Source organism: Barbus barbus, assembly GCF_936440315.1.
Source record: "Barbus barbus genome assembly, chromosome: 21".
In the NCBI taxonomy this organism is placed as follows: Eukaryota; Metazoa; Chordata; class Actinopteri; order Cypriniformes; family Cyprinidae; genus Barbus; species Barbus barbus.
Genome location: NC_136749.1, coordinates 31,319,292 through 31,333,905, shown reverse-complemented (window position 1 = coordinate 31,333,905; position 14,614 = coordinate 31,319,292). Strand labels below are relative to the sequence as shown.

Here is a 14,614-nt window from a genome sequence, read left to right as displayed (position 1 = left end):
AAAGCCTCTTAAAGACCCCCATCAGAGCTCAGCACACTGTTTGTTTTCATTGAAGCTCTCACACACACACACACACATTTCTCTTTCGCTCAGTATGCCAGATTTAACTTTATATGCATTTTTTGGTTGTGAATATCACACATTTATTCATTTAGTGAGTTGTTAAATTCTACATCCTAACTGGAATTCTAAAAATTGGCTGGAAAAGTGCAAGAGTTTGAGCCGTAGCTGCATGAAGTGTCAGCGCTGTTCACAATCTTAGAATCACAGCCAACGACCGCAAACCCTCCTCCACATCTGCTGACATGTGTTCAGGGATCGGCTCATACGAGAGAATTTAAGGTCATGATAGATACAAAAACGATCTGGTAATTGACGTACCTAGTCTGAGGTTAATTGTGCAACAACGCGAGTGTGAACACTGTGGTGTGCAGCTCTGAAGTGAGATTCAACACATGATCAGAATGAAAATTAAACTGAGCGACTGGCAAAATGTCTTTGCTGATTTTATTCAGATTCATATTTATATGTTTGAACTCAGTATTTTTGTTGCATTGATTTTGTGAAGCTCAGAGGAGGTGGCTCGTTTCTGTGCATCCAAACACGTTCCCGTCTTGTCTTTATTCTGGGCGGCACTGACCGCAGCTGATGCGTTCCGTGGGCAGGAAGAGGCCGGTGGAGTCTGAGAGCCGCTCTTGGCTCGAGCAGCACATAAAGCGCTTGGTTTTTCCAGCTATTTTATGACTGGAGTTTTTGGTCCCCACGGGCCGCAGCACAGGTGCAGCTGAAGCAATAGTTTATAGAGAGATGAAGGCAGACGGAGGGAAAGTCGGCCGCTCCGCTGGCTAAATTGGATCCAGAGAACACTAACAGGGAATGACTTTATGACTGTGAATGCAGGTGCTACTCACACACACACACACACAGACCCGCCGCTGACCCGCATGTTCGACACACACCCACGACTGACACGCGGTAAGCGTGGACCGCACACACACACACACACACACACCCGCATGAGTGATGCCCACGGGAAATGAAGCACAACCTCGCTGCTGCTGTAAAGCACTTTTTTGTTCTTCACCTGATCGCGAGGCTTTGAGTTTGTTGGATTATGATCCGCGGCGCTCCAGAGCTCATTAATAAAACGCAGCGCCACTCGCACAGGAAGACAAACATTTGAGTTGGACAACAAGGAAAAAGCATTAAAGTTTTATAAGTTGAAGTGGGACTGCGAGCGTTCAACAGGGCTGAATAATGTCATTGGTCCTGCGGTTATGACCATTTATTGCTGTATATTTTAATATTTTATTGCTGAAACTGGTTCGTGATGTTTTCAGTTCTTTGGTGCTTTGTTGAGTAATGACCTTAGACCATGCATGCTGTTCAACTGGAGCTTCTGGTTGTGAGCTGCTCCGGTCTCTCTCTCACACACACACACACACACACACACACACACACACAGAGAGATTGTTGATGTATGTACATTAGGGCTGCACAATTAATCAGTGAGATTGGGATTATAGCTGCAATGAACTAATCCTGAAAAGTGTCAAGCGTTTTGTTTTTGTGGGTGAGAGACGTCTTGAGAAGGTCCCCGGTGTCATTAGCGGTGCAGACGCTGTGTAAAGCAGATTTATTGAGCGTTTGCGCGAGCGCAGGACTCAGCATGCTCCTGCTGAACTGATTCCGGCACTGAATGATGGGATGCTGTAGTTCGGTCTCTGTGTGGAATTTATTTATTCACAATTTTGCACGATGCTGATCAATGTGATGTGGACCGGTCTTGATTTACTGATCTGTAAAATAATCTGTCCTGTAGCGCTACCGTTGACCCACACAGAAGAATATCACATTGAATCATTGCTTTTACAGAATCAAGAGGAAATAATGTACATAGAGACAGAGCGACACGCGTCATAATCAGAAACCCACGTCCACCGGTGGAGAAACAATCCAGCGCTCTCCATTGACTCTGTATTACTGGAAGCTGCCTCCTTGTCATTTCTGACTTATAACAAAAACCAGAACAATGTCTAAAAGCTGCTGTGTGACGAGGTGTACAGCAAACAAGCTACAAAACACACAACTAGGTTTTTATAAGCTGCCGACCCACAAAACAAGCGTTTAAGGACACAAATAGTAGTAGATGTCGGGGTATTTCACGTTGGGCCATTCAGTTGGATCATTTCTCAAACAAAAGGAAGGCAAGGAAAAGGGGCGCTGACATACACCAATAAAATTTAGTTTCTCAATATATCTCGTCCTCTCAGGTTCACATCGGGTGCTCAAATAATCCTTTGACATGATTAAAATAATGAATGTTTGCTGTCTCCGATTACGTTTTCCTCCAGTGGACGCAGTTCTCAGAGTAATATGACACGTTGTGCTCTACTTTTGTCATTAAACGCTCGTTTTTGGGTCGGCAGCTTATAAAAGCCTAGTTGTGTGTTTTTTAGCTTGTTTGCTGTACTCCTCGTCACACAGCAGCTTTTAGACATTGTTCTGTTTTTTGTTATAAGTCAGAAATGACAAGGAGGCAGCTTCCAGTAATACAGAGTCAATGGAGAGCGCTGGATTGCCCCCCCCGGTGTGGGCGTGGCCTAAATGTGCTCTGTCTCTAAGTGCATCAGACCCAGATCAACATCTTTGTTTGTGTCAAATATATATATTTTTCAGCATCTTGTTGCATTTTTTTTTATAGATTTCTGAGGTTTGTAAAGTATGAGCCTCCAAGCGTTTGAGTTTTCCTCTGTCTGTCTGTCTGTAGGGTACGTGCAGAGCCTCATTCGGCGAGTGGTGAATAACGTCAATATCGTGGTCAATAATCTGATTCTGAAGACATCGTGCTGTCGGTCAACATCACGTCTGCGGAGTGCTACACGGTGGACGATCTGTGGGACCGAGCGTTCATGGACCTCGTCGGTGAGTGCGGTGAATGGATGCGGAGTCAGTGTTGGTCAGTTTGGGGTGTAAAAGATATTTTGCTTTTTGGATGAGCTCGAGGATTGCTTGAATTTGTAGTTCTGCTTTATAAATATTCCATTGAATTACACGAATGCAATGCATGAGCTGGAACAACAATAATGAATCTTTATTTTAACAACTGCATAAACATGTTCACAAAACTCCTCTGAAGGGTCAGAAGAGATGAGTCACACACACGTTGACCTTTGACCCTTTGAAGTGCTTCTTTAGAGTGAGCTGCTGCTGCACTGCGTCACGATCTGAAGAGCAGCTAATAAACCCAGCATTCTCTCTCTGTAGCTCCTGAGCTGGTCCTGAGGAAGGTGATCAATTTTTCCGACTGCACCGTTTGTTTGGATAAGCGCAATGCGAGCGGGAAGATCGAGTTTTATCAGGACCCGCTGCTCTACAAATGTTCCTTCAGAACTCGTCTTCATTTCACCTACGACAACATCAATGCCAAAATCCCCGCCGTCATTAAAGTAAGCGAGCGCGCCATTGGTGTGTCAGGGTGAGGTTTGCCTTCTCCTCGTGCTCACGGTGTGTGTGTGTGTGTGTTGAGGTTCACACGATGGTGGAGAGTCTGAAGCTGTCTGTGACGGACCAGCAGCTGCCCATGTTCATCCGGCTGATGGAGCTGGGTGTCGCGCTGTATTACGGAGAGATGGGCGTCCATCGAGACGCAGAGGAGGAGGAGAGCGGCTCGCTTCGAGAGAGCGTCTCTGGTGAGTTTCTCATTCTCTTGAATGGGTTTGTTTCTGAGGCTGTTTAGATGAACTGAGCAGCTGTGGTTATGACAGTCCTTCTCTCTCTCTCTCTTCATTCGTTTATTGCTCTGGAGACTGTCATGTGTGTCTCAGAGCTTCTCAGGAGAGAAACGGAGGAACAGAGTCTGAGTGAGAGATTTAATTAAAGCATGTCAGAGTGTCTGTGAGAAGACGCTCGCAGTGAGATTACACACATTCCAGCGCGCTGACAGCAGCTGATCTCATCGTGTGCCGCAGGTCTGATGGACGGGTCCGATCCGGCTCTGACGGGTCAGTACTTCCAGGGAGAGGATGAAGATCAAGGCTGGATGTCGTGGGCCTGGTCCTTCGTCCCGGCCATCGTGAGCGCAGAAGAGGAGGAGGGCGAGGGCGAGTCCGGTTTCTACACGGACACACCGGAGTCTGGAGCCGCCCGGCCCCTGCAGAACTCACCCAAGGACCCCGTCGTGTCTGTCGGCTTCTACTGCACCAAAGTCACGTTTAAGGTGAGCGGGAAAAATGCAGAGACAAGTCACAAGTGATTTCAGTGATTCACGTCTTGGTAGTCAGCCACACAGCTCCACACCTTCTTCTCTGGCCAGCTCCAGATCTCGGAGAACTCTCCACGCTGTGGATGATGAATATACTGTATTTTCTGTTTCCTATCACTGTCAGTCCAGATTGGACTCTTTTTTTTTTACCTAAAATGGTCAGTGTTTTACTGTCCAATCATGCCGGTATGACTGACAGTTTGGTGGTCTGTTTTTCTCAAATAGAACAGACTGTATTCACAAAACATTTGATCTCACCACTAAGAGTTCTCCTAGATAGCAGTAAAGTTTTTAGCTAAGAGTTTTCACAAAGCTGCTGAGACGCACTTTACTAAGGAATAGAGAGAAGTCTTAAAATCAGAGTAAGGGGGCGGGGTTTACCTTGTTGCTATGGATGATGTCAGCATGCTTACGAACTACGCTCACAGTGATTGGCTGATAGTCTCTGTCAGAGATTTATTCATAGAGATAATAGGTGCGTTCGACTTCATGCAGCACTTAGCAGACCGATCGGCGGCTGACTTGAAGCAGTGCATGCCGGTTAGAAATTTAGTCCGACTTGAACCGGCGCCGACCACACGTCACTGTCACGTGTGGCATCAAAGTACCGCGATAGCGTTTCGAGAGCAGTCGGCGCAATTTCTCCAGAGCGACTGCGGGAGCGCTGATGACGACACAGCTGTTTCACGATTGGCCAAATTCACCACATGACAACAACGACGTGTATTTCGGGTTTATTCTGACAACTTCAGTCCCACTAATGCTCATATACGGACTTTCAAAAAAATAAAAATAAAAATAAATTAACTTTTCATGTCATCTTCATCTCGTAAATCATGTTTATTAAAAGATTACAATTATTTTTACTGCAATCACTTTTTTGTTAATTCGTTTATATAGGTTTTGTGCATAGGTTTATTTTGGACCTTTTTCATACAGACCCTTTACAGTATTAAGCTGCATAACCTATTTAGATAATCAGTTTTTTATGGAATAAATCAAGTGTCAATCTTACAGACTTTTAATATAATGTGGTCATCATGGATTCTGATTGATACTAATTGTCTAGTTGCTGGGTTCATCCATCTTCACTTGCATGCGATTACTGCCAACAACTCTGGCTGGATGTCAACTTAATACAACATTCAGATCACTTTCATAAGCTCGTATAAATCATAATAGAAAGGCAAATAAATTGGGCTTATCCGTAGGCCTGTTCATGGTGTTCACGTATGAATGTTCATGGTGTTTTGTCTTACTAAAATGTGCTTTTTTTATTATTTTTATTAAGTTGCAGTAGCAAAAACACACATAATGAATCATACTGCACAAGTCAAATTTTCAATATGTTCTGTTTATTTACTTAAAACTTGTTTCTGTCGTGATGACACCCTTTCAAAATATTACATAACGTTACATCTTAAAGGTTTATTAAAACAATATTTATTACATTGAACCTTTACTCACTTTCGTTGCTCATTGTGCTCAATTTCATACAACAATAACGGCATTTCTATAGCTTCCAGTTCGTCTGCAATAAAGCAAGCAAACGCCACGTGATCTGCCATGACTGAGGTAGATGCAGCAAACTACGAGACCCGAGGTGTCCGACTAGACGATTTCGTTTTCAACTCCGCCCCTGACTGCAAGCGGCTACTCTCGCTGACCACCGTCTGTAGCCGTGCTTCAAGTCGAACGCACCTATTGTAGAGCGCCATATTATGTTGCCACATTCAAATAAAGGTTTAAAAATGCAGGCTAAGTGTCACTAATTAAGTATATGTTCAGCTAATTGTCAGCCTCTTACATGTGTGCTTCTCATAATTAGTGAATATGCAAATAAACAGCCTTTTAATTAACAGAGTAGAATAATCACGGCTGACAGTAAGAAATGCAAACGTGAAAGAAAAGCAAACTGGACACAAGAACAGCTGTTTCTTCTTGCCCAGCTGGTTAATGAAAACAAGGATATAATCAAAGGAGCTGGGGTAACCTCCAGAACCAAAGGTGATACCTTTATAAAAACTCATTATCCTCAAATATTTCCAAAATGCTTACGTTCCGAGGCAGATTGCCGGAAACAGCTATTTTAGGATAGTTTGTGGTTTAGGACTCTTCACTGCTCCTAACGCTTCACAGATTTAGGAGCTAGTTTTAGCACTAAAACACTTTGTCAAACACTCTTAGAGCAAACATTTAGGAGTCCTAACCCATTATTTTTAAGATTTTCTCCTAAATCAGCGAGTTATGAGCTACTTTTAGCCTGAAGATGTTTTGTGAATACAGGCCATGATTTTACACTCAATCCTTTTAATCTCTCAAATCATCATCCGCTGAGAATCTGTGAGAAAGCTGTAAAGTTGATGGAGGACTAATTATCTGATACTGTTCCTCTAAAAACATTTAAGAACGGAGAGTCTTAAGCTGTGGAGCCTGTGGGATTAGAGATGTAAATAGTATATAATAGTTCCCCATCAGCAGATTTACTAGACGAGCTACAAGCGATTAGAGCTTCTTTAGATAGTCTTAGACTGGGTTTATGTGTGCTGAGATAAACCGGGAAAGTTCATACCGTATCCTGGAAAACAATGCATGGCTTCCCAGTTTCTTGATTCAAACAGTTTTGTTTTCATGAGTCTGTTGTGTGGTGTGTGTAGCTGACGGAGAGCTGCTCTGAGAGCAGTTACTACAGTCCGCAGAAGGTGAAGTCTCGTGAGGTTCTGAGTGTGGAGCAGGAGGGGATCACGGTGGAGGTGAGGGAAACACATGACTCTGTCGCCAGCTCCCAGACCTCCTCCTACACTCTCTCACGTCTGCTCGTGTGTTCCCGGTGCTGATGATGGGAGAGCCCTTCTTCGACTGTCAGGTTGGAGTCGTGGGCTGTCGTGCCTTGTGTCTGAAGGGCATCATGGGGGTTCGTGATTTTGAAGAGAACATGAACAGAAGAGAGGAGGTAACACAACACACACAACTCACACACAACACACACACACACACACACACACAACACACACACACTCTCACACACAAACACGCGCACACACACACAGTGATGAAGAGAGGAGGTAATACACTCACACACAACTCACACACACTCTCACACACACACACACACACACTCTCACACACACACACACACACACTCTCACACACAAACACGCGCACACACACACAGTGATGAAGAGAGGAGGTAATACACTCACACACAACTCACACACACTCTCACACACACACACACACACACACACCACACACACACACTCTCACACACAAACACGCGCACACACAAACACACCACACACACACACACAGTGATGAAGAGAGGAGGTAATACACTCACACACAACTCACACACACTCTCACACACACACACACACACACACACACAACACACACACTCTCACACACAAACACGCGCACACACAAACACACCACACACACACAGTGATGAAGAGAGGAGGTAATACACTCACACACAACACACACACACTCTCACACACAACACACACAACACACACTCTCACACACAAACACGCGCACACACAAACACACCACACACACACACAGTGATGAAGAGAGGAGGTAATACACTCACACACAACACACACACACTCTCACACACACTCTCACACACACACACTCTCACACACACACACACACACACACACTCTCACACACACACACACTCTCACACACAAACACGCGCACACACAAACACACCACACGCACACACAGTGATGAAGAGAGGAGGTAATACACTCACACACAACACACACACACTCTCACACACAACACACACACACAACACACACACTCTCACACACACACAACACACACACACTCTCACACACAACACACACACACAACACACACACACTCTCACACACACACACACACTCACACACATGCACACTCACACACACGCACACCTCACACACACAAACACGCGCACGCACACAAACACATGCACACACACACACACACAAACACGCGCACACACACGCACACACACAAACACGCGCACACACACTTTTGACACCATCAACCGTGAGTTACTCTGGAAATACCTCTCCAAACTTGGAATACCATCCAAGTTTCTCAGCATCCTACAGCAGCTGCATGATGGGATGCAAGCCAGAGTGCTCATGGCTTGTCTTGGCTCCGGTGCTCTTTAACATACTCCTCTCTGCCATCACCTGCCTCTTCCATCGTGTCATGGGGCATGGAGACGGTATCCATGTGGAATACCGACTTGACGGTAGCCTCTTCAACATCCGCCGACTCCAGGCCCGCACAAAGACAAAGACCCGCCAAATCTGTGAGCTTCAGTATACGGATGACTGTGCCGTCTTAGCCCACAGCCCGGATTCTATGCAGCACACCCTTAACACAATATCCAGTCTGTATCAATCTTTTGGCCTACAGGTTAACACTCAAAAAACCGAGGTCTTGTCCCTTCTCTCCACCCCTGCCCCCACACCCCCCAGTTTTCACATAAACGGTGTTCCATTTAAAACAGTGGACCACTTCACCTACCTCGGCTCCACTTTGTCCTCATGCTGCTCCCTTGACACAGAAATACACACCCAGATAAATAAAGCCTCATCATCTTTTGGACGCCTACGCAGCAGGGTTTTTGAAAACCGTAGCCTGAAGGTCAGTACCAAGGTCGCTGTTTACAACGCGGTATGTCTCTCCACTCTGCTTTATGGGGCTGAGTCATGGTCTCCATACCGCCAGCACATCACCAACCTAGAGGCCTTCCATATCCGCTGCCTACAGAAGATCCTCAACTTGTCCTGGAAAGATTGAATCCCCCACACAGTCATCCTCAGCAACACTGACTCAATCTGCATGGAAGCAGCAGTGGCCAAAAAACACCTGCGTTGGCTAGGGCACACCATACGCATGCCTGAACACCGCCTGACTCGCCAAGTCCTCTACAGTCAACTAATGGGCGCAAAGCGGTCCGCTGGAGGGCAAAAGCGGCGTTTTAAGGACTACAGCAGGGACCTCCTAAAGCGAGCGAACATTCCCCTTACGCAGCTCGAATCTCTGGCACTCGACAGGTCAGCCTGGCAGGTCACCTGTGCCACTGCAGTCTCTCAAATACACCAAACCAACCAAGACCGACGATCCGAGAGACGCATCAAGAGACACCAGTGGGCGGCTGGTACCCCCCCGGTATCTGGTTTCCCTTGCTCCATCTGTGGAAGAGTGTGCGGCTCAAGGATCGGACTCGACGCCCACGTGAAGTGGCACCAGCGGCAACGTGAAGCTCAGAGGAGATATATCAGAATATATGTGTCTAAATCGAATGCCTGATATCCAGAACTAATGAAGACTGAGTGTTGTCTGATATTGAGTCATGTCAGCTCATCTATTAGCCGAAGACACAGCAGGGGTTGAGTTTATTGAATCACATTAGTTGTGTCAGTTTTGAAGGGCAGCACTTTAACTAGACTGGCATAATAGTCTAGATTGAAACTCAGTCTTTTTTAAATGTTTTTCAGTTTCGTGCATTTATTATAAAAGTTTATACAGTGACTTGAACTGCATTCAAGGTGCACATCATCAGTTCATTCACCCCTTTGGGAATCGAACCCCTGAGCTTGCTGTTGCTAGCGTGATGCCGCGCTGTTTGAGCTTCAGGAACGCTCTGTGAGTGCTCTTTTATTATTCCTGTAGCTCCAGCAGAACTGGGTGACTGCAGGAATGGCAAACTCTTCCAATCTGTATGTCACTTTGGATAAATGCTTCTTCCTGATGAATGAATGTCAATGACATTATTTTCTATCAAAGCAGCTTTTGGTGTTTTCTGGCCTCATAATGTAGATCTTGTAATCATAAACACAGTTGCAGTCCTGCAGATGCTGATAGTCCCGTGTATTTCTGTGTAGAAGCATCCAGTATGATCGGTCTGTGGTTAGTGAAGCTTCAGTGGTTTGGTGTGAATCTGTCACTGAAGACGGTTCTGCTCTGCTTGTGTTCGCAGGAGACGTACACAGAGAACGCGGGGCTGCAGCGTTACGGCGCGTTCTACATGGATGATCTGTACACGATGGAGAACAGCAGCAGAGGTAGGTCTGTCAGCCTGAGGATAACCGCTGCCCTCTCGCTCACCTCCACCTGTCACGCTCTTCCTGCGCTAGTTTCGCTTAATTAGCTGTCAGTTTTAAGATTCAGAACCAAGACTCCGTTTATTTAGAATATTTAGCACCAGTTACAATCCTTTAAAAATACCAAAACGAACGATTTTCACAATGTTTGGTTGCATTCTCATGCTCTGATGCAGAGATAATACTGCAGCACCTCTACACAGAATCTGGATATTTTTTAATGAATAATGCGATGTTGTTGAATAAATGAGTGACTTGTCTTTTCCACTTTGTGTGAGAAGAATGAAAAGAAAAAGGCAAGAAGACTCTTGGGTGACTCTAGAATGTCTCTCTCTCTCTCTGCTGTTCTGTCAGCCTCAGATAGCGATCTAAGCGTAAAGCAAACACAGATATCGTCAGCTTTGGCCATCAGGCTGATTTCTGAGATGCGGATGAGTGTCGCTCCTCCGGCGGAGCTGAATGACGCTTCTCGTTAGGAATGTCGTGTGAGTCAGAGCGCGTCTGCCCTCGGAGACTCGAACCCGCGACCCTCGTCCACATCAGAGCGCCGCGGCCCGAGAGCCAGCGCTACATAAACGAAACTCAAACCTGCGGCGCGCTCTCTCTCATAACAACTGCAGCGCTGAGGCGCGGATCTCCTCTAATGCTTTAAATCCGGCTAATTTCCCTCCCCGTGTCCTTCAGCGGCGCTGCGAGCTTCCAGATGTTTGATATTAGACTTAATCCAGCCCAGCCTAAATGGGAAGAGGAAGTGACATCGCTCACTGCACTTTTAATCTCCACAAATCAAGAGGGAATTTGAGCAGCTCGTGAACTCTTTCCTCTGTCTCTACATCCACAGTAACGGGACTCCCACGTTCCCCTCAGCGCTCTGCTTTTATTACACACGCAGCTGTGAGTGTGTGTGAGAGAGAGCGAGTGTGTGTGTGTGTGTGTGTGTGTGTGTGAGAGAGAGAGCGAGTGTGTGTGTGTGTGTGAGAGAGAGCGAGTGTGTGTGTGTGTGTGTGAGAGAGAGAGAGAGAGCGAGTGTGTGTGTGTGAGTGAGTGTCGGTGTGTGTTTGTGTGTGTGAGAGAGCGAGTGTGTGTGTGTGAGAGAGAGAGCGAGTGTGTGTGTGTGTGTGTGTGAGAGAGAGTGCGAGTGTGTGTGTGTGTGAGAGAGAGAGCGAGTGTGTGAGTGTGTGTGAGAGAGAGCGAGTGTGTGTGTGTGTGAGAGAGAGAGAGCGAGCGAGTGTGTGTGTGTGAGTGAGTGAGTGTCGGTGTGTGTTTGTGTGTGTGAGAGAGCGAGTGTGTGTGTGTGTGAGAGAGAGAGAGCGAGTGTGTGTGTGTGTGTGTGAGAGAGAGTGCGAGTGTGTGTGTGTGTGAGAGAGAGAGCGAGTGTGTGAGTGTGTGTGAGAGAGAGCGAGTGTGTGTGTGTGTGAGAGAGAGAGCGAGCGTGTGTGTGTGTGTGTGTGTGTGTGTGAGAGAGCGAGTGTGTGTGTGTGTGTGTGTGTGTGTGTGATTGTGTGTGTGAGAGAGCGAGTGTCTGTGTGTGTGTGTGTGTGATTGTGTGTGTGAGAGAGCGAGTGTCTGTGTGTGTGTGATTGAGTGAGCGAGTGTGTGTGTGTGTGTGTGTGTGTGTGAGAGAGAGCGAGTGTCTGTGTGTGTGTGATTGAGTGAGCGAGTGTGTGTGTGTGTGAGAGAGAGCGAGTGTCTGTGTGTGTGTGTGATTGTGTGTGTGAGAGAGCGAGTGTCTGTGTGTGTGTGATTGAGTGAGCGAGTGTGTGTGTGTGTGTGAGAGAGCGAGTGTGTGTGTGTGTGTGTGTGTGTGTGTGTGTGTGTGATTGTGTGTGTGAGAGAGCGAGTGTCTGTGTGTGTGTGTGATTGAGTGAGCGAGAGTCTGTGTGTGTGTGTGTGAGAGAGCGAGTGTCTGTGTGTGATTGTGTGTGTGAGAGAGCGAGTGTGTGTGTGTGAGTGAGTGAGTGAGTGTCGGTGTGTGATTGTGTGTGTGAGAGAGCGGCTGTAAATCTGTCGTTCTGTTAAAGGAGTGTTCACAACGACAGCAATTTGCAGCAACAGTCATTTGTTTAGAGTGATTGTGTTGCGCTAGTATTCGCTCTCAGTGAGTGTGTGTGTGTGTGTTGGGGGTTTCTAGCGGTCAGCTCGTGCTGTGTGAGTCGAGGGACCTGATCTTCTGCTTCCTTTAGACCCCATAATCACCCAAACGACCCATAATCCCGTGCTGAGATCCAGCAATGGAGCAGGAACGCCCCAGACTGCAGCGAGTGTCTGTCACTGGTTTTGTGCTGCTGTTTTCCAGTTTGTGTGGGGCTGCAGGATTTTCCTGCGCTGCGTAAAGATGAGCCGCCACTGGTGCAGGAGACGTCGGTGAAGAGGATCGTGGTTGGTCCGTTAGACCTGCAGCTCCACAGCAGTGCCGTCCACCGGATCCTGAAGATGGCTGCTTGCACGCTGGACCACGAGTACCAGCCCTACTGCAAACCGCAACCGGGTAAAACACACACTCACACCTAATCCATTAGTCCTCACAGTGCCGTCTTGACTTTCAGTGTTTGGGGATTAAACTCTGTTTAAAGAGTTAGAGATTATAAAATCAGTAATTATAAATAAACCATGCTAAGAAATAGAATCAAATAAACAGTTGGTAATGAAACTAAGAACCAAAACCTCATGACAAGCAGCAGATCTCAGAGTGCTTGTGGTTTCTCTTATTAAAGTGAGGTTTCTGTGGTCAGTATTGTGGCTTATTATTATTATGACTGACATCACAGACAGCAGCAGGTCTGTAAGCTGCATTTACACTGTTTAACCTCTGTCTCTCTGTCCTGCTGTCTGTCTGATGCTCTGTCTGTCTGTCTGACGCTCTGCCTGTCTGTCTGTCTGACGCTCTGCCTGTCTGTCTGTCTGACGCTCTGTCTCTCTGTCCTGCTGTCTGTCTGACGCTCTGCCTGCCTGTCTGTCTGTCTGTCTGTCTGACGGTCTGTCTGTCTGTCTGACGCTCTGTCTCTCTGTCCTGCTGTCTGTCTGACGCTCTGCCTGTCTGTCTGTCTGTCTGTCTGTCTGACGCTCTGTCTCTCTGTCCTGCTGTCTGTCTGACGCTCTGCCTGTCTGTCTGTCTGACGCTCTGCCTGTCTGTCTGTCTGACGCTCTGCCTGTCTGTCTGTCTGTCTGACGCTCTGCCTGTCTGTCTGTCTGACGCTCTGCCTGTCTGTCTGTCTGACGCTCTGTCTCTCTGTCCTGCTGTCTGTCTGACGCTCTGCCTGTCTGTCTGTCTGATATTCTGTCTGTCTGTCTGATGCTCTGTCTGTCTGTGTGTGTGTGTCTGTGTGTGTGGCAGATGTTGTGGAGGAGTGTGTGTCTGTGCTGCCGGAGCAGGTGTCAGCGCTGGAGGAGTTCATTCCCAGCCGTCAGACGAGCGTGACGCTGATGAGAGCGACAGTCTCTGTCCCCGCGGCAGAATACAACCTCCTGCACCTCTTACTTCCTGTTCTACTGGGACACAAGGTGGAAACGACAGAAACACTCTTTCCTCATATACCTGCCTCACCGGTGTGTGTGTGTGTATTACTGTCTGTGTGTTTCTGCTAGGTCTTGGCTGCGCAGACGTCTGTCCCTCAGTTCCAGCTAGTCCTCTGCCTGCACTGCAGCTGCAGTTTGAGCATGTCATGTTTGAACATTCGGTGCCAATGTATGAACAGGAAGTGACCCGTGCAGCCAGCAGCCTGAACCAGCCATCAGACACACTCCTGCACCACTGCTACACACACACTGCTACCTGAAGGTAAAGTCGTGACGTATTGTCAAGTATGGTGACCCATACTCGAAATTGGTGCTCTGCGTTTAACCCATCCAAGTGCACACACACAGCAGTGAGTAGTGAACAAATGCACACACGCACACACACTCACTCTCACTCACTCACACACAGACACACTCACTCACTAACACGCACACACACACACACACTCTCTAACACGCACGCACACTCTCACTCTCACACACTCTCACACACATTCACTCACTAACACACACACAGACTCACTCACTCACTCCCTCACTAACACACACTCACAGACACAGACACAGACACACATACACATATATATATATATACTGTAAAGCCCCTATCACACCAAGAACGATAACTATAAAGATTAAGATATTAGCATCCACACCAGCAAACAGTCTGTTTATTCTAAGCACACACTCATCTGCCGCTTTAAATTCTCCAGCT

At 46.9% G+C, this 14,614-nt stretch overlaps 1 protein-coding gene across 1 annotated transcript in view; it reads left to right on the top strand.

Annotated features, from left to right (window-relative positions):
- The window catches only part of vps13b (vacuolar protein sorting 13 homolog B), a gene marked incomplete at its 3' end in the record, with an annotated part of 144,926 nt that overhangs the window by 15,737 nt on the left and 114,575 nt on the right, over nucleotides 1–14,614 (top strand). Inside the window, 13 exon segments of the mRNA XM_079445862.1 lie at nucleotides 2,771–2,836; nucleotides 2,839–2,925; nucleotides 3,268–3,449; nucleotides 3,530–3,733; nucleotides 3,947–4,219; nucleotides 6,922–7,094; nucleotides 8,359–9,060; nucleotides 10,121–10,344; nucleotides 12,680–12,871; nucleotides 13,718–13,884; nucleotides 13,969–14,005; nucleotides 14,008–14,141; nucleotides 14,144–14,161. Of these exon segments, the coding sequence (XP_079301988.1) occupies nucleotides 2,771–2,836; nucleotides 2,839–2,925; nucleotides 3,268–3,449; nucleotides 3,530–3,733; nucleotides 3,947–4,219; nucleotides 6,922–7,094; nucleotides 8,359–9,060; nucleotides 10,121–10,344; nucleotides 12,680–12,871; nucleotides 13,718–13,884; nucleotides 13,969–14,005; nucleotides 14,008–14,141; nucleotides 14,144–14,161 (2,459 nt within the window).